The sequence below is a fragment of the Chaetodon trifascialis genome, chromosome 10 (assembly GCF_039877785.1).
Source record: "Chaetodon trifascialis isolate fChaTrf1 chromosome 10, fChaTrf1.hap1, whole genome shotgun sequence".
In the NCBI taxonomy this organism is placed as follows: Eukaryota; Metazoa; Chordata; class Actinopteri; order Chaetodontiformes; family Chaetodontidae; genus Chaetodon; species Chaetodon trifascialis.
This window is the reverse complement of record NC_092065.1, coordinates 21688780-21712413: the sequence shown is the minus strand read 5'-3', so window position 1 is coordinate 21712413 and position 23634 is coordinate 21688780. Positions and strand designations below refer to the sequence as shown.

At 42.4% G+C, this 23634-nt stretch overlaps 1 protein-coding gene across 4 annotated transcripts in view; it reads right to left on the bottom strand.

Moving 5' to 3' along the window:
* The window catches only part of wwp2 (WW domain containing E3 ubiquitin protein ligase 2), a 55658-nt gene extending 38502 nt beyond the window's left edge, over window positions 1-17156 (bottom strand). For 2 of the 4 annotated variants that reach the window (XM_070971698.1, XM_070971701.1), the window contains exons 1-5: window positions 17102-17156; window positions 15767-15848; window positions 10914-11070; window positions 10439-10560; window positions 9415-9552 (exon numbers count right to left, since the gene is read on the bottom strand). In XM_070971698.1, the coding sequence (XP_070827799.1) occupies window positions 9415-9552; window positions 10439-10560; window positions 10914-11070; window positions 15767-15836 (487 nt within the window). In that variant the 5' untranslated portion in view covers window positions 15837-15848; window positions 17102-17156. Of the gene's footprint in view, window positions 1-9414; window positions 9553-10438; window positions 10561-10913; window positions 11071-15766; window positions 15849-16175; window positions 16195-17101 lie in introns of those variants that run through there. The other 2 variants (XM_070971697.1, XM_070971700.1) reach the window with 1 other exon arrangement.
* Between the last annotated feature and the right edge of the window lie 6478 nt (window positions 17157-23634).

Sequence of the window (23634 nt, the reverse complement as noted above, 5' to 3'; positions counted from 1 at the left end):
AAAGGTACTATGTGAAGGAGTCTAATCACTTTGTACTGCCAATGGATGAACAGGTTGTAACGTGATTTGAAATACGAGATCTTCCCTGTCTTTCTCAGTTGCTTCTAACAGGACTGGTTTCTATACAAAGTATTTGGGATGGTTTTGCCAGGAAAATCCAATGGATTTGACATTTATGTGCTCTCCTGAGTACTCTGCCTCTCTTCAGCTCCCCCTCAGCACTGATAGTGGTGTTGTGCAAGTTCACACTTCACGAGGGGCAGGTCAAAGCTCAGCTGACACAGAATAAAATTATTAGGGTAAGAATATCAGATTAAGCCAGTCAGAGGCAGAGTGGGACAGGTAATGCCTTCGTCATCCAGCATCACAGGTGCCATGGAACTGAGTGTGAGCGTTAACAACACTCATGTTCATCAGTTGCAAATTGATATGTTGACTTCACAGTTCATCAAAAACATGAGCAGGTTCAATGATCACGCTCTTTTAGCATGTTCATGCACAACACTGGCCAACAGTGTGAAACGCTAACTAACAGGAGCTTTCAACAATTCAACAAAGGACCAGTATAATGTTATTAACCTAACCACCTAAATGTCTTATTGACATTTAAGGTGCATTGATTGATTAACAACACACACACAAAAAAATATCCATTCCACCTTAAAACTTGCCAGTTGCTGCTGGCATAGTGAATTAAATCATTTTTTCCTCTAGTCTATAGCTAGCTATAGTTAGCAAGTAAAGATGAAAAGGCAGCAAAACGTTCTTCCATTCATCATTCACTCTTCTGATCCTCTCTTCATTTGTGATGCATTCACAAAGAAATATTCCATAGACTGCCCGTTAAACTTGGACAGCACCTGCAGCATCCAGAGTCCGCTGAAAATGAGCTTGCTTAGTTACGTTTTCATGGTCTACCCTATTAGATGAGCTTGACCTCTGCCTGAGCTGCAACTTGTCGGATGTTTCCAATGTGGCCTCATTTGCTTAATGACACAAGTAAGAAAATAAAATCATTCAAAACACAAACTAAATGTTGTCATTGCGACACTAATTACAACCTATGAAAGCGCTCCCCAACCACCGGTCCGTGGTCCAGTACCAGGCTGCGTAGAGAGACTGAACAAAAAATACTTGATTGATCATCAGAGTCTGAAAGAAGTTTTATTTTGAAAATCAGGTGCATCCACCTGTGCCTCTGTACACATGTCAAACCGCTCGTCTCGGTGACATGATGCAGTTTAGCAGTTTATCGGTCAGTAAAAAAGTCCACAAGCTAGCAAAAATGAGTAAAAAACAAACATCTTTGGAGAGCTTCTTCGGAAAGGGAAAAAGGCCAAATGATGAGAAAGAAGAAGAAGAGCCTCCAACTTCCAAGAAAAAGAAAGCTGCATTTAAGAGACAATATCAGCAGTCCTAATTAAAATACGGGTTTATCGCTTCAGGTGATTTTCATGCACCAAGTCCGCCCTACGTAAAATGTGGCAACAGGCTCCCAAATGAGGCAATGCAGCCTTCTCGCTGAAGAGAAACAAGCGCAGGGCTCGCCTTAATTAAAACAACTATATTCAGCGTAATGGTGAGTTATATTTTTAATAATTTGTTTTTATTTGTTCCTATGCCGGTCCGTCAAAATATTGCTTTACGTGAAACCGGTCCATGGTGCAAAAAAGGCTGGGGGCCACTGACCTACGACATCTTTGGTATCGCCTAATACTACTTACCTAGATGCTTGGCTGACTGTCATGATGAGACTATTCATAAAGTTAGTCTAACATTTAGCCAATTATAGTTGACTAATATATGTAAAATTGCCACTGTTGGAACAGAGGTTAGGCTATATAACCTTCGGGCTCATGCAGACTGCGTGACAGAGAACAGGTCTAAGACGGCATCCATTCAGGTCTCCCTGTGAACAGGCTCTTCTAAGGTAAGCCAACAGGATAATAACTGACACATCGCATGTGTTTCACACCAGTAGCATCAGATACTGCCGTCAGGGAGGAGGTCTAGAGTACCACATTGCTGACTGAAGGACCCTCCTTCAAAACCCTTTCACCCCTACTTTAACAAAAATCTTAGATGTCGAGATGAAGAATGAAATTAATATGGAAGTCAAAAGAGCTTTGTTTTTTACTCGATGATTAACTATTTTCCAACTGTAGCGCTTTTCTCTCGCACATTTTATTGTATACTTGTAGCATAGTTTTTAATGTAAGTTTTATTATGTTCTTTGATGTGTTTGTTGCTCCCTGTACCTGTCTCGCCCTTGTCTTTTCTGTTTGTGGATTGCTTTATTTGGATGCAGTCTGATCCAAATCTCCTATAATGTGGGACAATAAAGTAAATCTCGAATCTTAATAGGCCATTAACTTTTATAGTATGACGAACAACTATTTAATAACATTTACTAATCTCATAGTTTGAAACACTCGGCCGAGAAAAGGAAAAAGGAAAAAAATCACACAATTTTGGCACAAAAACTTTTTTTTTTGTTTTTTTTAACAATGCTGTCTCTACCTGCTGCACTGAGTGAAACTTTAAAATAAGTCAACAAGAAAGTTCACTCAGGAACAACAGCAGCATGAGCTCCAGTCTCTAGATCCTCAGAGGATCTATCATCAAATCACTGGCACACTGTGAACATTACAGAGGCGACCGTTTCTCTCAGGAGCTGTGTAGAAATGATAGAGTTCTCATAGTGAGGCTTAGTCCACTTTGTGTTCATAAAACTCCTAAATAATCAAATCCATACAGACTCGAAACATGTGGCAATGGAAGTGCAGTTAGTGGTTTAATAGAAACCATTCATCCTTGTGTGTGTGTGTGTGTGTGTGTGTGTGTAGTGGTATGCGGTCTTGGTGGTGTGAGGGAATGTGCGACTATATGTTCAGTCCCGACTGTGACTGAAAACCACACGTCTATAGCATGCTTTTCATTAACACTCACTTTCTCCTTTACACACACAAACACAGCACCTTCCTATGTGTGAGACACCCATGCCAGATGCATGACGGCCTCAAACAGTGTCCGTATTTACACACATATTTCCTGCTATCTAGAGTCATGCATGCAGGTAATCTCTCACTGACTCGCTCAGTCTCTCTCACACACACACACACACACACAGAGTACTGTTTTGTGGCTATGAAAGGGCTTCTTGTGAGCAGACCCGATGGACATACAGAAAAATAAACAGTGGTCTTGAGGAGAAACCATTGTGTCATAGCCTGTTCACGGAGTTCATCACCCCCTCCCTCTAAATGGCAAAAGTCTAATTACTGGTCTGGCATGCGTGTCTGTGAATGGGTACGTGAGTGAGCGTGCATGTAGGTGTGTAAAACAGAATTTCCAGTCGGCAACCATCTCAAGATACAAAAACATCTCAACAGCCTCCGCTTCTGCGGGATGGGAAGTTGTGTACATGTGGAGTGTGCCTGTAAGCATCTAACCTTTACAATGTGAGCCAATGGTAGCAATCTCTCTGCTCTGGCTTCTGTTTCTCCCCATCTTTCTATACAAAGGTTTGTTTATGAAGTCTGCTGTGTGTGTGTGTGTGTGTGTGTGTGTGTGTGTGTGTGTGTGTGTGTGTGTGTGCACGCGCGCATGTGTGTGTGTATGTGTCAGAAAAGCTGCCAGGGGAAATGAGTAAAAGCTCCAAACTAACAGAGGTGCGTTCAGAGCGAGAACACAGAGCGCCTTAACGCCACCAGAAGGCAACACACTTCCACCTTTATACACTTAACTTTCGGGCAGCCCATATATGCCTGCACACACACACGCACTGCAGAATGTAAAACATATGTACATGCACACCCACAAATACACACACAAGCTGAAAAACACGCGCCTGCGTCTGCACCCATGAGGCCATGAAACGCACAAATGCAAAGACAAGTGCCTCAATTTGAAAGCCAGGTTTTAGAGGGCACACTTCAGCCTTCTGTTCAGTAACCTTTGCTCCCCCAGAAAATACACACACACACACACACACAGACACGACCTCTGCCCCTATGAGCCCCCTTCCCCCTGCTACCATGCACACTGCTTTGGGATGACAGGAGGTGATTGTACTGCCGAGCTGCAAGCAATGAAACTCAATTACACCATTCTCAAAAACAAATTAGAAAAAGCCCTCTTGGTGAGGGTGCAGAGCTCTATTCGTTTTATGCTAACCTTTGACCTTCACACACATCTAAATTACAGACCTCAGCTTGTTCAACTGCATTTTGATGACCTCCCATTTACCATATTCATTCCCCTATGTCATGACCCTTACCTACATTTAAAGATGTAGTCCCACATTTTGAGAAATATGCTCATTCGCTTTCTTTCTGAAAGTTAGATCAGCTCAATACGTGGAGCTGGGTCAGCAGCACGCTAGCTGGGTTTAGCATCAAGCAACAGGGCCAATCAGCTAATCTGGCCTTGTCAAAAGGAAGTAAAATGGGCACACCAGCACCTCTAAAGCTCACTAACTAGCAGGTTATATCTTGCGCTTCCTTTAAGAAAAAGGAAGAACTTGACTCATCAATGGCTTTCTGATAGTTAGGATCAGTGTTGTGCCTGAACGCGTTCATTGAACGAGAGTTCATGAACTCGTTCATGTTTTGGGCGAACGTGAACTGAACGTACTGTATCACTGCCTGATGAACATTACTGTGAACTCGTTCATTCTGGTGTCTGTGAATGGCACACCGTAAACAGGCCTTAATATGTAGCAGAAAAAACACCCAATCTGGCAACACCAGCCACCGCATGCGTCATCAAAACAAAAAGCAGCATGTAGGCGACAAAGCAGCATGGAGGCGTCGTATGATCATTTAGACGAGTTTTATGACAAGGTCGGTGAGGATGGGAAAAATCTTACATTTCTGTGCAAACTTTGCCGGCTGGCTTTCAAAAAGAAAATCTGCACTTCAGTCACATGGGGTGAAAGCTGCAGTGTGGACTGAATGGACAGCAACAAAGCGTTAAAGCAACAATGGGGAAATGCTGTTCCCTCAATGCTAATGTAAACCCTGGCTGGATAAGGATTCAAAATTGGACATGAAGATGAAATCTGACGCATAGTTACAGTGTTAAACTGCTAAAATAATTGCTGTCTGTGGTTCTATATGGGTTCTTTTCAATAATTTTGAAAAGTAATAGCTCGCACCGACAAATGGGAAAAAAGAACTATGAACTAGTTCATTTTTGGAACGGTAAACTTGGTTCAAAATTTTGAATTATGAGCTATGAACTGAACTAGTTCATTTTAAAATTTGTCAACTGACCTTTGAACTAGTTCATGTAGAAGGTGAACTTTCCCAACACTGGTGGAACCATTATGATATAAAAAAAATAGTTATAGTTATAGTTAGAGTGCTAGTATGCAGTAATGGGGGAAAAAGCCAGTCACAGACATAGATTAAAAACACTGGCCCATCAAAATTTGTCTTACCATAACCTCAATCAAAATCTAAATCCTAAACTAGCCTCCCCGCTAAAGGGAGCATTCGCAAAACGTTCAGCCTTTAGAGTTTTCTCATCTTGCTGTCCTTGTGAAGACACGTGGTACAACAGTATGCACACAAACACAAGCACCTATAACACACCTCCTCTTAACCTCTCTTCACATCTAAACAGTCACAAAGAGACACATTTATACAGCCGGTGCTGAGGCAGGCCTTGGCCTTTACTGCTGGCCCTGTGTTCATTCAGCAGAATACACTGTGGGCTCTGTGTGGCGCTCTATGAAAAGCCTTGTGTGTGTGTGTGTGTGTGTGTGTGTGTGTGTGTGTGTGTGTGTGTGTGTGTGTGTGTTATGCAGAGAGGAGATGGATGCATGGACGTGGCTATGGATTCAAAAGCGGCTTAATAACTGTGCATGTTTGTAAAAAAGACACCTAGTATTTGCCTTCAAACCATAAAGGAAAGTAAAATGTTAGCATAGAGCCTGGAAGCGGGAAAGACTGTTGACTGAGAGTCAATAAGTCTGTGGAGGGTTTGAAATCCTTCCTCTAAGGGCTATGAAATGGTTTTATATTGGTTTGGGAACTGTAACATATGTACATGGGGATCCGGTGTTCCCTAATGTCCGTTTTAAAGTTCAGTGAATGCAAGTTGGTGAAGGTCGATACAGTGTGGTAGCAACAGTGCAGCTGTACATAGTCAATATTTTGCCCTGGTGTTAAGTTACTTCAAATTTAACAATATTCCTGACATGTTATTCTTGGCAGGACAGAAAACCTTCTGACACATTACATAAACATTGTCCAAGCTGTCCACTGAAAGCCAGGGTTAGCTGAAATAAATAAATACACAAAAAGGCTCCCTCTTACTCTTATGTAAACTGGCTTCTTATTGGTGTCAGGTTAGACACAGAGCAGGAAAGAAGCTGAGGCTACACACCAAACAACTAAAGGCAAACAGGTTGAATTTCATTCAAACACTTAAGCGCTGTTATCTTCCGCTATTCCACTCCACTAAACGTAAGTCAGTTTGTAAAGTTAAATAATAAAGATAACCCAGCAGTCATAAATGAAATCAGTGCAGAATAAGGCCAATATGTGATATTCAAAACAGCAGATAAAACATCAAAGTCCCATAGAGAAAAAGTGGGACATCTTTAAAAGCGGCTGCTTTGCTGAGCTAACATTTTAACGAACTGTGTTGCACTGTCTGCGGTTTAAAATAGCAAAAGTGCAATCAGACTTTAATTTGAGTCCGCTCCGTGAAACACCAACTTTTCCTGACGAGAGGAGCCCTGAGGCGTGAGGCTGTCGCAGCACAGATCACACATTCACTGCAGTGGGAGAACAAGCAGAGGTGCTGCCAGGGGTGAGCTGACGCGGGGCCAGTAAAGGGAGATGTGTTTAAGATTGACACGATCCTAGCTGACACGTCCTGGATCACTTACAGATTGGAAATGGTTCTACAGCTTATGCCACAACACAAAGAGGTATAGTGGTTCTGTCCAGATAATAAGACATGAATGACTTTTGATGAAGTAAACAACAGAAGATTGGATTCTGAAAAGAATCAGGTTCATTCTTCAAATGCAAAGGTTAGATGGTTATTAAAGTAACCCTGGTTCTCTGACAGAAGGGGCTCTGTATTACAGCCTGACTTCTGAGGGCAACGCCAGAATCAGTGTTAGAGTAAAACTACAATTACCACCTCATGGTTGTCTCCCTCCAACTCCAACTGACCAAATGTTGAGTTGTTGTTGAATAATGGCCAGAAAAGTGTTTTCGCTGAACATCATGATGTCACAGTGAAGCTGACCTTTGACCTTTCAGATCAAAAATGTCATCACTTCTTCATTTTATCCTGTGAGACAAGTGTGTGTGAAATCTGGTCATAATTAGAACATGAATTCCTGAGTTATGGTCAAAAATGTGTCATGTGAGCTTACAGTGACCTTCGACCTCTGACAACCAAAATCGAGTCAGTTCATCCCGTAGTCCACGTGGATGTTAGTGGCAAATTTGAAGAAATTCCCTCGAGGCATTCCGGAGATTATGAGAATTGGACAGTCGGAAAACGAAACGCCTCTGGCCACGGCTGTCACAGATGCATAAATAGAAAAAAAAAGGCTGCAAGCACTGGTCAGCCATGACACTAAGGTCATCCAACAGCTCACCGCCGTCTGAAGCTACACTGTGGCTTTAATGCAGAAGTATTATTAAGTATAGTATTATAGTATTACCTATTATTAAGCTTCAGCAGTGGACTGTGCATCTTCTACAATACCAGAAGAAGAACAGGACTCCAGGTTTTAAGATCACTTCTCATATCTGAAGAATAGTGTGTACACCATTCAGTGTTTTTCTCTTATGTGTTATTGAACAGCATTTAGACTTTTAATCTCAAGATTATATAAAAAGTTACGTGGCTCAACAGTTATATCAACCTCATCTATACATCAAATCCTAGCGATTTGTTTACTGTAATGTAAAGATTAGAAACAAAATTCATCTTTAAGTGATGAAATAATACTGTGTTATACAAGTGCACATTTATACAATGCCGTCACCACATAAACAGACGCTGAATCTTCATTTCACCGTAACAAAGACCGAACGTGATTAATTTGCAGCCACGCGGGTGAGAAGTGACTTTGGAGAGCTGCCATGCACACAGTGTCAAACATCTGGCTTTTTCCAAGTGGGGAAAACGCTCATTACCAGGGTGGAGAGACACACAAGCATCCTACTGTACAAACAAACGCATGTGCATGTGTGTGTATGTGTTTATGAGGCTGTTGGCAATGTTAATGGACATTTAATAGAGACAGGAAGGGAAAGAGTCAGAGGAAGAGAAATGGTTTAATATTGTGGTGTATTCTGTACTAATAGGCTGTCTGGATTTCTGTGGGAAAACTGTGCGTGCTCACTAACACATCTTCACCGAAGACTGAAAAGCTTGGATTTCCAAACTGCTCTTGATATCAGCTTTGTCGTGTATATTTCTGTTCATCCACAAAGTTGATAATGTTTGTAATGAGCTCACTGGTTGAGAGCTGTTGTGGCTGATTTGCAATATTTTTGGTCCATCTGTATCTGTGCCTTTTTCACTTTTATCTTTTGTTGCTTCTTTAAGGAAGTTTTTGCTTTTCTAGAAAACTTAAAAAATCACCGCTCTGGAGTGGCCGATATGTCTGCGCACATGGCCTTAGTGTGAGCGTATATCCCACGTCTCCTAAACTGCATCCACATTTCCCCCACCACGTCACCACGTGAGGAAAAAAATTCAGTTTCTGCTTTTAGAGAAATGAGCCATCCTTTCCTCTGAAGCGTCACGTGAAGTCGCATCCATGAGCGCTGCGCTAATACTAGCAAAGGCACGCAGCCAGAGCAGCAGTGTTTTCTCTGCTCTTTACCTGTTCAACAAACACCTGCACATGAATAACAACCTGCATTCTGGATTTATACTGCCAGCTACATCCCTCTCAGAGGCACAGGAACCGCTTCTATTGGCAGGATGCTATTTATTGATATTCTCATTGTGATTTCATTATGAGATAACCCAGAATTTGATCATGGTGTCTTCTGAACACTGGAAGTTATTTATTAGGCTAAATGTTTGAGGGAAAATTTTAATTATGTAACCAAATCAAACTGAATGGAAATGACATTAAATGATGGGAAAGGTGTTTATTGCTGACCGCTTCTCTCTGACTTTAATTCTATCCATAATAAAAGTTCATGGGGGGAATAAGGATCATGAAAAGAATCATCTTTCTCCTCAGTGAAGAAAGTTGTTTGTGGTCTTTTTATTATTCAGACCTAAAAAAAAAAAAAAAACCTCTGGATCAAGTGAGGATCAGGGAAATATCCAATAAGAGACTTGGGATGTACCCTTCTGTGTTATTACCTTCACTTCTCTGTGAGTGTGTGTGTTCGTGTGTGTGGTAAAGGCGGGACTCACTGTCTGCTGCCGTGCTGCCATTGGGCAGCGAGCCCAGATCAACAACCATGCCGTCCAGACAGACGTTGAGCTCGCCTCCCGCTACAACCGAGCCTTTGTTCTCCGTCTGCAGCACCAGACTCAGCTGGACGTTCTCCACTAGAGGGGGAGGTGGAGCGACAGAGAGAGAGCGACAGAGAGAGTGAGAGAGAGAGAGAGAGAGAGAGAGAGAGAGAGAGAGAGAGAGAGAGAGAGAGATGATGATGCGTGGTTGAGAAGGTGGAGGACAAATGTGTCGGGGGTTGGAGGGAAGGGTGAGGAGAGATGGAGGGGAGGAAATCGGACATCCTCTGTTATTGCTCTGAGATGAGACAACAGCGTGAGCCCACAGTGTATCAGCTTCCACAGTGGAGGGGTCTGAGGTGGAAGGGGTCTGAGATGAGCAAAAACTAGACATCAGAGCCGACTAACATTTCATGGGTTCACAGCGGCTTCAGGTGAAGAGGTGAAGACTGACAAGCACCAAGTACACAAGACCGTCAGGGGCTGAAAGACGGCTGCTCGGCTCGATTTAACCTCTTCTATAATCAGACTGCAAGATTAAAATATTAACTATTCTATTCAGGTTAATTACAGTTTCAGTATCAGTTCTCAGTATCAGCGGAGGACAGACGGGTGAGGTGAAGATAATGTTGTTGGTACAGGTTACAAACCAGCTCTGTAGTGAACAACATGCTGATGTATTCTGTGTTTTGGTGTTTCCAGTTGAGCAAGACCAGAGAATATTGAGCTAAATAGATCACTGGTGCTGTTTTGCCCTCATTGTTCTCTGTGACGTTTGCTGGAAGTGATGTAATGTAGGCCCGGGGTGCTTCATGTGGAGCGAGCACTGGGGACACTTAGCCTCCTCTCCTCTATTCTCCTTCTCCTCTCTCATCTATCGTTCTCCTTTGTTAATATACTGCTTATAAGTTAGAATTTATCTCATTAAACACTGTGAAGAGCCTTTTTCTCCATTTGTTCCTGTGTGTGTGCGTGCCCTTACTCTTGCCATCGTGTGTGCGCAGTGTGTCCAGCAGGTCTATGGTGGCGCTGCCCAGTAGCTCCTTCCTCAGGGTGTGGCAGCTCCACAGCTTCAGATCCAGACGACTCTGAGGCGTCACATTGCTGCGAGACAGAAGGCAAAACGAACACACGTGAACACACATTACCAGCTGGACCCTGTTGCCACACCAACATCACTCCAAAAGAACAAATACTGCATGCCAGTATGTTAACCTAATCAGGTCTACAGGAACAACAGCATGAAAAACACACCAGCTATGAGCTAACAGGATCATTTCGCTGTGCTATATGAAATAATAACAATGGATTTAAATGTTTTACTTTTAATAAACTAGGCTAGATTTTTACAGCAGAAGCAGCTGAAATACAATAAGGATTGTATAAATGTGTGTGTGTGTGTGTGTGTGTGTGTGTGTGTGTGTGTGTATGTGTGTGTGTGATGGTGGTGTTCTCACAGGGTGAGGTCTTCATTCCACTGCAGCTCAAGGTGCCCGCTGCGTTTGCCTGTCTTTTTGGTTTCACTGGTCAGGCCGTCAGCAGTCACCTCGACGAAGGAGCTGAGCCGAGAGTGACGGTTTGGCAGCTTGGGAGACTGGGGCTTCGCTGAAACCACTGCGCGCACACACAAACACACACACGCGCAGATTAAAGGAGGAATACATTAGAATGAACAGGGAGTGAAAGGGTGCTCTTTGTGTAAAACTGCTTCATCGAAAGGAACAAACAACAACACAGAGCTCGATTTCGCAACAGTGTCACATTGAAGAAAGCGGGATGGAACAGACGAGGGTCCACGCTGTGAGACTGCGGCCGCAATCCGACCACAAAAAGGCAACCGATTTCTATTTCGTGTGTGTGTTAAAGGTCAGAGGTTTAGCTTTCACATCAACAACACCTCATCAACGATTTCTTTTCAATAACATGCTGTCCACCTCTGTGGCAAACAGAGAGATGGGGCCCCTAAAACGAAGTCATCCGCAGATAGAAGGCCTGTAATTTGAGCGTCGAGCAGAGGACACAGCAGCCAGCATCCTCATGTGTACAAGCAAAGACAAACGTTACTGCAGTTCTTCACAATGACATACAAATTCAGTTTGTTGTCTTTGCTCACTGACTACAATCCAGTCAGTCCTCTCAGGTTATCAGCTGGTAATTGTACCTAGAATAAGATCCTTGTCTTCAGAAACAGCCAATTTACACCTGGTATTAAAATGACATCTGGAGTTATCTGTGACAATGAACGATCCGATCTTGTCTTTGTGTTGACACAAACATCTGTATCATTGTTTCGCTGTGTGCGGATTCCAGCATGTCGCGCGGATTCATTTACATCTACCTAAGATCCAAACACGATGCGAGCCAGACCACCTCCAGATGCGGTCAGGTCCATCCGATCGCATTCCCACCATGAAGCGTTTGCGTATGTGTGCTGATGTCTGTAAGGGTAAATGTGGACTCCTTAATGTCTTTGGGTGGGTGCGTGCACATGCATTGTAATGTAAGGCTAATGAAGTGTGCTTGTAATGCAATGTGGTGCACGAAACGAAATGATCTTGTCTGTCTAAATGCTCCATTTTTTTTTTTCGGGGGGGGGGGGCTTTTTAGCCTATATGATAGAGACAGGTGGAAGGCAAAAATGTGTGAAATCTGCGGTGGTGGTGGGGGGGGCGACTGATATTTTGTTGGATATGTTTGTGCCAATCATCTACCTCTGATGTGTCAGTTTCAGTGCTAAAGGGAAGCTACGTGACGCATCATAACTTGCCGTTATCGCAACCTCATACACCAGCAGCAAAGTGAAAGCAGAGAGCTCTCCAGCATCAAGAGCTAAAACTTTCATTTTTTTATTAACTGTACGCTTCATCACATAATGTTAAAATTAGCATATTTTTCAAATTTAATTTCCATAGGTCTATTTACCGCCTCGAGTCTCCTAACAGGCTTGTACTTGAGGTGATTCAGATTCATTGCAGCAGTCTCACAGAGTGCTTCACTTTGTTACGGTTCACAGAGAGGTACTGATGTCTGCGTCTAGAAGCACCACTTCAGTATACGGTATTTGCAGTTTGTAGTAAAGCTTTCAACATACTGTGCTTCACTGTTTTATACTAACAGGAAATTATATAACCCTTCCGCTGACGGCCATCATTCGTACTGTAACTTTAGAAGCGTTTTGTTTTTTTGCTCTTCAGGAGCCGTTTCACCACCATTCACAATCTGCTTTATTTTTTTCCAGCTGTGTGTGCATTTCCTTTGTGCATTGCCATCAACACTTTGGGGTTTTTCAGCACGCAAGCTGACTGTTTTCAGTATTCTTCGGTTTGTCACTTATCCCACGTGAACACACTACATAAACTGTATGGATTTGGGACCCAACTTGTGTGTTGGCGGCAGGGCAGGCTAACTGACAAATATAAACATCGCCCTCCAGTGGAAGAAAGGAAAACATCAGCTGTGCAGACTGGGGTTTGGGAAAATCGTTTAACAGTCCCAACAGAGTCTCAATGTTAAAAAATACCAGCGACCAGTGCGTGGACTCTGCAGGGAGGGACGTGTTCGCACTGCAGACGACTTTTCAAGGACTTCCAATCCCTACGTTAGAATGCTTCTAAAAGTCTTTTCGCTTTCAGGTTTATTCAGGCTGTGACTCACCAGCTGGACTATAACAACCTCATGATATGAATGATTGAAATGAACTGAGAACTGATGAAACTCTGACCCTCCCTGAATGTGCTGCTCTGCGTTTCATGACATTTCACTGAATCTCACACTACTGGAAGCCCTGCAACTGTGCTAAAAGTCTACAGCTGGGCTTAGACAGGCTTAGTGGCTCTGAATTCTGGTAGGCCTGCTGAGAATCTTGTTACAGCATGTGTCAGTCATATGAGAGATGATTTGTTCGTCCTCAATCATTTCTGGATTGCAGACTGAAGAGCACGCAGCCTGGAAGTGTTTCTCAGGCTGCATCCGATCAGGACGAGTGGCTGGATGAATAAATGATGACAGAGAAAAAGGCTTCTGTCTGAACTCCCTGCTATCACAGACGAGACATTAGCAGGTTTGCGCCGGCTGACACAGGTTGACGATCTCTGAGCTCATAAACATCTGGCACAAAAAATGTGACTCATCCACAGTTCTCTGAAGAGGAGAAGGAAATGACACAAAGGGGTGGAAGAGTGCCAGAGACGGCAGAATCAAAAGTAGGTTTCCACAGAGTGAGAGGGGTGGAGAAAAGGTAGACGGCGTTTAAGAGCAGATCAATAGAGAAGTAAAAGAGGAGGTGAGTCAGAGCTCAAACGATCAACAGTGAACGACACTCAGGGGTTATGATTGAATTGTGAATGAGGGGAAATAAGAGCAGGGTTTGTCTAGAAGAGAGAAAAAAGCTAAACCTTGGTCATATTGTAGTTCGGACTGTTGCTAGGAAAACAAGGCTTTGGGGAGACTCCAGGGCTTCATGCTAAGACTTAAGTATACATTGACCACAACATATTATAGCACTAAATGATTTACAATGTTGTTGGACTTGGTTTAGATTTCAAGCAAAACAATAACACAATACAAAACATTGTAGTCACAAGTGTGTGGAAGATGGTGTTGGGAAACTACGACTCAGAACACCCAAGAGAAGAGAAAAAGCTCTAAAAACACGCTGCACACTATCTGCTCAGCACCAAATGGCAGACACAGTTAGAGACTAGCTGGTGAACACAGTGGAACATTTTGCTGCTGAGCAGCCAAATATTTCCCTCGGGAGTGGGTAGAGACCAAAAGCAGAGCTAAAAGAGAGTGCATGCCGGTTTTTCATTCATCAGGAACCCATAAACACAACTCCAAATGAATGATAAGATGCTCCGTCACTGCTGGATGTGCAGCTTTTCTCACAAGTTCACCTGATCAACTATCAACACATGTTCATATTATATGGACTTAGCCAAAACATGAAATCATGATGTACTTTAAGATGTAAGTTAAGATGGTTATCTTATTAACAGATTTTTTTGTCCACTTGGGGACAGCAGAGACAAGTCAAATGTCAAGTCATGTTTTGGCCACCTGATGAATTGAAGTCTCACTTCTTTTAGTTCTGTTTTGGCCTCCTCCACCTCCACAGAAAAATATCTGACTCTTTATCCGTTAAATGTTCCAGTATGTTTACTAGCTAGTTGCTTATGTTGCCTGCTGTTTGGTGCAAAACTACAACGTACGCTGTCCTAAAAGGAAATTCACACCAAAATAATCCTTTTTAGTCGCATACTATTATCAGTCAAAACCAACATGGGCACGGCCACCCTACTCTCTATTTAATACATTCACACTGCAGGTGAAAGTGGACAAAATCTGCATTTTCCCTTCATACTGCAAGTGTTGTTTTAAAGACACTTGGAAAAAAGAAAACCTAGCTGAATCTGATATTTTACTCGGCTCCTAAAGCTGATCTGCGGCGATGAAAATTGATCAGAAATCATGTGAATTTTACATAAATCCAATGCAGCATTTGTCATTCCTTTGTGTAGGAGACAGCTGTGATGGAGGTGTTCGGCTGCTGGGCAGAGAGGTGTCAGGTGGCATAATGATGTGGAATGTCGTTTCAATACAAGCAGCACTTAAACGATGTGAATGAAAGCATTAAAAAATGGAAAGGAGGACAGACAGGAAAAAGTCTGATCTGAGCAGGTCGCAGATCTCAATCATCAAGGCTTCCCATGTGAATGTAAGATGAACAATAGCTGGAAACAACTCTACTGTACTGTTACACTGGTCAGCATAAGCATACAGCATACACAAATAAATATCAATTAGACACCATATGATTTGTCCTAATGCCTTTACCACTGGAGAAATGCTGTGAAACTGCTGCACCGTGCAAAGTCTGAGCAGCAGGTGGGCTGTGTAAACAAAGGGAGAGAGGCTACAAAAATGGCCTTCAGACCGTGAGTAACAAGTGCAAAACTGAGCAGAGGAAAATGGTCTGTGAGGTGTCAGGTTGAACATCATTTTCAAAAGGGAAGTAACCACATTTGAAAAAGCGAGCTTTCAATATTTGATGTGTCATGCAGAAAGGAGATGTTAATGTTATGATGGACATCACACTGCCTCGTGTGCACCATGAACATACACACACACAAATAAATGAGAAAGTGTCAACAGAAAGCTGCTTTTACTCAATCTGAGATGGACCACGCACATTTTTTCTTGCGACGCTGCAGTATAGGAAGTTCTTCATTTTGGAAGCAACTACCACGCCATTACATTTCATCAGTACGTCCCAGTTAGTCAGTGACAAGACATAAAAAATGACCGTTACCTTTCAAGATCAGCTGAGACTTTTCAGTGGTCTGGGTACCGCCAGGTCTGCTCACGCTGGCAGCTGCCATGACTTCACAGCTCTGTAACGCAACCACACAAACAATATTACAACATACACTACCGTCAATTCATCGCAACAAGAGAACAGCTACAAAATTCAGCACATGCTGTCGGTAGATTTAGCAGCCTCAATAAATGCAGAGACTTGTCCCCCTCATCAGACATAGTGAGTGCCAAGACTTTCATTAGACCCTGTGAACATCACCTTGAGCAAAGTCAGAGATGCTTGCTGGACTGAACACAATGGGGACTGCGTATGCAAGGACAGTGCGCAGTAAAACTACACTCTAGACTGAAGCCATTGTTCATATTGATTTGTACTTTGTATATCAGGAAAGGCTCTTAACCATGAAACTGGTCTGTGAAGGGGATCCTCATCAGGTTAACAGTGTAACGTCACTTGCTGCAGCACCAAGGTGACTGCTATTGGCTGTTGGCTGAGACCAGACAAAACTCAGTGATGCATGGCCAGATATGACCTGGTCATAATAAAAGCGAACTAGTAAGTACTGCATTAACCAAATGACCACCTGAGGTCTGGCTCCGGGATGCAGACAAACGGATCACAGCAATCACAACAAAAGCGCACAGCATCTTCCGTCAACCTTGTGAAACCAGCTGGCCGGCTACGCAGGCTGAGCTTAAACCCGCGACACAGTGGATCCTGACTAAACTTAAATTAGACTAATGAGGATGGGACTGTCTCTGCTGAAGAGATATCATTGCCTCCTATTTAAATACCCTTGGCTGCTGCGCACAAAACACAAACACGGAAGATGATCAAGGAATTTCTATGCATCACGGTGAAGCGAGGCTAAGAAAACGTTCACTTCCGGTCACTTTTTCCAAACTAAATCTCAACTGAAAAACACATTTATTTTGCAACATGGTACGGCTAATACAACGTAAATACAGAATACACAACTACATATAGAAGTGATTTTTTACTGAAAGAAAATAACAACACGAAGCTCTCCTTTTCAGTCAGTACATGTTTTCTACCACCGTGGTCATTCTTTTACATTTGTTTTGAAGGGGACGTCGAGACATGTCCGGTCCAGTGTGGCCAATTCTGGCGAACTTGATCTATGAGAAGCTAACTGTTAGCGAGCAAGCTTCGTATGGAGATTTAATAAAAGGACACAGCGATAAAATCTATTCTAATCACCTGACAACAAGTAAAGCAGCATTGTTAGTAACGTGGTTCATGTCAGAACACGCTACATCTACTGAAACACTAATAAGTTAGGCTTAAATGTAATCTTTCCCGTACCTTTTTCAGCTGTGCTCCGCTGCTGTCGCTAGTTAACTTTCATTTCCGCCTCAGTGACAATACCACGTGACCGAGGGTATGTCTTTTTCACTGCACAAAGGATTGTGGGTCATAAATAATTTTAAACATCAATCATTTATTTGAAATGAAAGTTATGCTTTACTTTACTTTAAAGATAAAATAGAATATACAGCAAAAGCAATTGCGGTATTATTCAGCAAGAGTTATGGTAAGGAATAAAAACCTAGAATAAACAGGCATCAAAACAGGAAAGTAAAATGTAATGATAACATTATCAAGACACAAAAGCAAGTATAGTTCCAAAGATCACTCCAAAGAAAAAATGCTATGAATAGCTAACCCCTAAAGTCAGCTTCATGTCTATCACAATTTTGACATTAAAGCCGCATTAATTTATCTTCTATTTCATTTTTGGCTGCTGCTCCGCCCTGGATTCGTGCATTACTCAGCTGCCTCAGATTTCAGTCTAGACCTGCTTCCCTGCCCTTAACTGCCCTTGCACCAGCCTCAGTTCCTGGATCTCAGCTACCATCTTAGGCTTCCACTAAAACCTGCAGCCTGTCTTCCCATGCTCTGCAATAATGATCTTTTACCTTATTCTTATCTCCTTGTCGGTGTCTGCACCTAAGACGCCCTGCTTGGACAACACAACCAAGTCCTGAAACTCTGTTAATTAATAGAGTTGTTGCAGACCTTGTCGAACCTGCAACATCAACTCACTGTCCAGAGCACACACCCAGCACCCACCCCTTTGCTGCCAGACCACAGTCCCTCTCCTCTGTCCCGTAAGCCCTTTTGTCCCTGCTCCTGTCCCTTATGATGGTGACCTCGGAGCTTGCAGAACCTTTCGGTTCAGCTTCCTGGAATTTGCCAATTTCTACAGATGATTGTTCTACAGCTGTAGTCCTCTGGCAGCACCTCTCACCACCTTAACCTCCACTCTGTTCTGTTAGACCTCTGAGACAGGAACTGAAATGCTGTTTCACTTCAGCTCCAGTCATCCCTCATCCAGACCCTGAGGTGTAGTTTATCATGGAGGTGGATGCATCTGGCAACATGGTGGGTGCTGTTCTTTCACAATGTTCGCCCTTTGATCAGAAGCTTCACCCATGTGCATTCTTTTCTTGGAAGATTTCATCTGCAGAAAGAAATTATGACATAGGTAACCAAGAATTCCTGGCAGTCAAGCTGGCCCTTGAGGAATGGCGTCACTGATTGGAAGGTTCTGTACATTCCTTCGTCATGTGGACCGACCGCAAAAACTTATCCTACATCCAGACCAGCAAGCGTTTTAACTCCCTGCAAGCCAGGTGGGCCTTGTTGTTTTGGCAGATTTCATTTCACACTCACCTATGGTTCTACAAATGTCAAGCCTGACATCCTCCCCTGTCAGTTCACTGCTGACCACTCTGCTTCAGAGTCAGATTCCTGCACCTGTTTTGTCTACTAGATATATCGGCACAAGTTTGTATGTACATTCGTGGTTCCCAGAAGTTTCCCCTGACTTTTAATATTGGTGCTGCCATGGAGTTGACAGTTTTGGTTTTGAGTGAAATGTCTTGACAGCTTGCTGGATGAATTACAATGAAACCATTGTTAACGAAAACTAACAACATTGCTATCAGTATGACAGTGCCATCGGTACTATAAATTGTACTAAGGTTTCCAACTACTAGGTCGTAACTAAGCAGACTAGCGTTAATCCCTGCATTCAGTTTGCCAGACAGGTTCATTTTACAAGACTGATGCTAAATAGACTGTGCTGAGCCACGACACAACAAGCAGTTGCCACCTTTAACCCTGCCTATGTTCCCATAGGACAGTATTGTTTCAATTGCTATCAAGGTGCAACACGAAATTTTCTAGGAAAGAGTACCTGCATAGGTTGCATACCTGTTTCATGCAGACAAAATAGAACTTCTACCTCCCCGTCCCCTCTGAGTCACAGCCCACGAGCATCTGCTAAACTCAACTTTGAAGTCTAATAATTCCCAATATTGCCTCGTCACGTTCTGTTATGTTTTACACAGCATCCCAACTTTTTTGACTCAGAGTTAATACCCTCTGTTTGCTATGTATATGCTTGCTATACGCAGCTGCATTCATGTACATTCATGTTCCAGTCACTCCCTTTAACCCCTGGCAATATTCCTCTCTCTCTGTATATTATTGGAAGCACATTCCAAAATCATTTTGACGTACTTAATTGGTGTATTACTGTGATTATGGTAGGGAAACTGTGTTCAGGACTTCTTGGGTAAATGCTCTTGCAACAATACCTCTCGCACTCGGATGTGACTGAATACTCCCTGACATTTATGCTGCACCTTATTGCATTTTCGTAACCACATGGCTTATGTTTAGGTTTGACTATGTGTAAATTGATGACACATACCATTGGGCAATATTCTGATGCATAAAGCCTTTGCTCATCATTTTGTGACTGTTTGTGAAAGTTCTGGATCTAAGTAACCTGGTTATTTTATTGTTAGATTTTGTTGGATCACACTAGTGTAGTGTGATTTTATTTCAAGCCATGAGTTCCTCTTATGGGAACTGTGAATGTTCTTATGTTCTGTATTTTATCTTGGTATAGATTGCTCAACCTCCTTGACCCACCTCTTGTTTTCTTGTAGTCTTACAGTCAAAGTCCTGACTTTTCCCTTTAACTCCATCTCACTATGCTCACGTCTCCCACAGAATTCTTCTCAGATCTCCCTAAACGCTACTTCAATGTATTTTGGTGTTAAAGATGTGATCCATGCTAGTATACTATGTTACAACACAAGCTGAATGCAAAGACTGGAACAGCTATCGGTCAAAGCAGTTCCCATTTACTTGGCCTGGTTGCAAAGATTTGATATGTGTTTTAATAAAATAAAAATGTTTTGACTGTAGACATTGCATTTGTAATTATTTATACTTTAGATGGGAAGTTATTGGTCCAAACTGATATATTTGACATACCTTAACTGTTGCATTGTGCTATTTTATGTTACTGTAACATATCTCAATTAAATTAACTCAACTCAGTTGAAAAAACTCAAAAGCAAAACAAAAAAGGTTACGTTCAATTGCCTCTAACTTGTATGGTAATTTTGCTAAACTTTGTTGCCTTTAAATTTTGTGGTCTCCTTCTCTGTGATTAATATCATACTCATCACAATACTGTCATTCAACATTATTTCATGGGATGCTTTTGAGTTTATACATTCTTGGAGTGAAGCACTGGTATCCTTTCCTGGCAGGAACCAATGAGCAGTCCTTCACTTGCTAAACAAACTTGCCTTCACAAGGCATTCTTCATGTATTCTCTTGTTGATCAATCAGTCAAAAAGGAGGAAATTATGGGGTAAAATACATTTTTAAGGACTGCGTACATGCTGTACTATGTATGTAACTTCTTGGTGATTTTTGCTGTGACATCATGACCTTCTTTTCCACAGTTATCAGTCTGGTGTATGTGTATGTGAGCATCACCCCAAAGCTATAAAAACGGTTACTTCCTCCTTGGGGACTGTTGTTTATTTGCTTGCTGCATGATACTCAACCAAGCACTGCACAATAAAGCTTCAAGTGACAACTGAGGACAACTGAGTAGAGCTTTTATTTTATTCATCAAGGAAACAGGAGAGGAGAGAAAGGGGAGGACAGGAGTGAAGTAGGGGAGGGAAGTGGGAGAACTGTCCTCCAGGGGATTCTTTACTCCTTCTTGGACTGAGCCAGGAGCAAAGCAGTCTCCTCCGACACAACACCTGTGTCGTGTGGTGTCCTTCTATACCTTTCTTTCTTTTTACAGGCAAGTCCCTGAAAACTCACAAAAACATATTTAATTTTTCTTCTCAGGCTGATTTTGAATCTAAAACTAAGAATCCAACAAGCTGTTGAAAGAATAAGCCCAGCATTTTAGAGAAATATGCTTGTTTGTCATCAAACCCAGAGAGGTTACAAGATGACATGATGATTGTCCATTTGTTCGAATGCCAAAACAACCTGTTTGTTGTTTAGTTTGGAGAATTTGCTGGACAAGATCACTGTCGTGTTTTTGTGCATCCGGTGCAGTGGTAGTTCCAAAATGTGTTTAACCATAGCTTGACAGAAAAAGTGTCACTGGTCGTCTGTCTCCACTCGTCTTCTTTATGGAGTCACATCTTCCCCATCTCGTTCCCTCTCTCTCCATCTCTTGTACTCCACTCTGCCAGCTCTCCTCCTTTTCAGTCAGCTCCCTCCTGTCGCTCTCCTCCAGACTTTCCCATCTCTTCTAGCTCTGGCGGATCACTGACTGGCTCTTCATCAACAGAGTCATTGTGTTTCTGTAGTCACAGATGACAGCTACCATTTTGTCAATCAAGACCAAGCTTTTCTTTTCCCTCAGGTCCTCCTTCAGCTGGCTCACTCGCAGCTCCTCCAGAGCGTCGGGGGAGCATCAGCCTGGCATTCTCCTGCCTCGGGCTGATGTTCTTAAAAGTCAGCCTCTTGATTGCATCCTTAGCTGAGAGCAGAGCCTGATGAAGGGGGTTCATGAGTGATTTGTGGGACTTTGTGAGGTGTTCTGCCTCGTTGTGACTGTGCAACGCTTTTGCACCGTCCTTGCTGGCTGCAGGTGGAAATAGTGGTGCACGCCACAAGCCAAAAACAGGCTGAGAACACTGGCTCTGAAAAGTCTGCAGTTTGGGAAGCTAAAAAAAAATATAATTAGTAAGATTGTAATCTACAGTAGAAGAGAGTGTCCTCTCAGATGACACACCTAATTAATGATGAATAAATTATTATGTGTGCGGTGTTGAGCTAGAACACAGGTCCAATGTGAATCTAATACATGTGTGAAAGTGCAGTAGATGCAGGACAGCAGTACCTCTTCATGTGAAGGTACCCAAGTGGTTCCCAAAGTGAGTGCTGTGGCACCCAGAGGTGTCTTGAGGATGGACCAAGGGTAACATGAGATTTATTTGTTCACCGTATAAATTCACTTTCAAATGTGCAGCTATGTTTCAACCAGATTGGTAACTGCAGCTCAAGGCTGGCAGTTGACAATGCCTCTTCACACAAAAGTCACAAATAAACACCTGTCCAGAGGTTTGGTGCTGAATACAAAGCCTGAAACCAAATTTCTTACCCCTTGCATTCTTCTATTGCTTCTTTTCACGATACGTCGGATATGCTGATGTTTTCTTTTCTGTGCTGTGTACTTGTGCAGTACAGTCTGTCTCTTTGTCTCTCTTTGTTTGAGAGTGTGGTTGAATGGGTGAGACTCTGTTGTGTGATACAACCCCATTTCCAAAAAAAGTTAGGACACTGTGTGTAACACAAATAGAAACAGAATGTGAAAACATTGAAACTCCAGATTGAATTGAAAATAGCACAAAGAAATATTGTTGTGTTTGAAAATCATTTCCTCATTTTGCAGTTGATACCAGCGACACATTTCAAAGAAGTTGGGACGCCTTAGCAACACAATAGGTGTTTATTTTTGTTCCGTGGCCCACCATTGCATTTCAGTTTTGGCTCCTCAAGGGAAAAAATCCAGCACGCCCAGATTAGATCTTTAATGGCAACTTAAGAGCAGCAGAAAATCTTATTTTTTCTGATCTCCGCTGTTTTAACTTCTCCCCTTGCTGCAGTGATGGACAGGTATTGTCCTGGGTGTGTGGTCACTGTTGGGTGTGGTTACAGACAGACACTGCTGGGTGATTGGTGAAACTTTCAACCTGAGAGCGCAGTGAACACAGCCTTTCCATCCAGTGGTAAGTTATTCTTTGATGTCCGAGAGGCAGCATTTGGTTTACTCAGAAGTTAGGAACCTTAACCCTATACACAGCAAATTCTGGCCTTTGGAATAAACTCTCAGTGAGTTCAAATCAGCTCAATTTGAGTGAACATGTGAGACCATCAAATTCACTCTAGGACAGAGTTAACGTAACTCCTTCCTAGGAGTTGATCTTTTAACCCTTTTCAGGAGTTAAAACTGAACTCTTGTGGAGTTGAAACTATATCCCATATAGAATAAAATAGAACTCTCACCTTGAGTTAATTCTAATGCAAAGTCTGTTAAGTGTTAAGATTCAACACTTAAAAGTATGTTTTATTTACCACTTATGGAGTTAATATTATAAAACACTAAAAAGGTTTTAGGAGAAAATGGCTGCAAAAACACATCATAATGTTTAGTACAATTTTTTATTTCACAGATTTGCATACAGTGTGTTCAACAATCCATGCTGCGTACTTACTGGTGTAACAAGTCACATTTTCAAGTGCAAACAAGTGTAAACATACATTACAGCAGCGTTTCTCAATTCTGGTCCTCGGGCCCCCTGCCCAGCATGTTTTAGACCCCATTTACACTTAGACCCCGTTTACACAACGCATATATTTTCATGCAGTTTGGCCTCTCATTTACACGCAAACAGTTTTTTTCACAGAAAACGATCATTTTTAAAAACTCTTAGGTTCTGAAACGTCACAACATGCGACTAAAAATACTTAACGCCATGTGAGCGACCTGTGTTTAC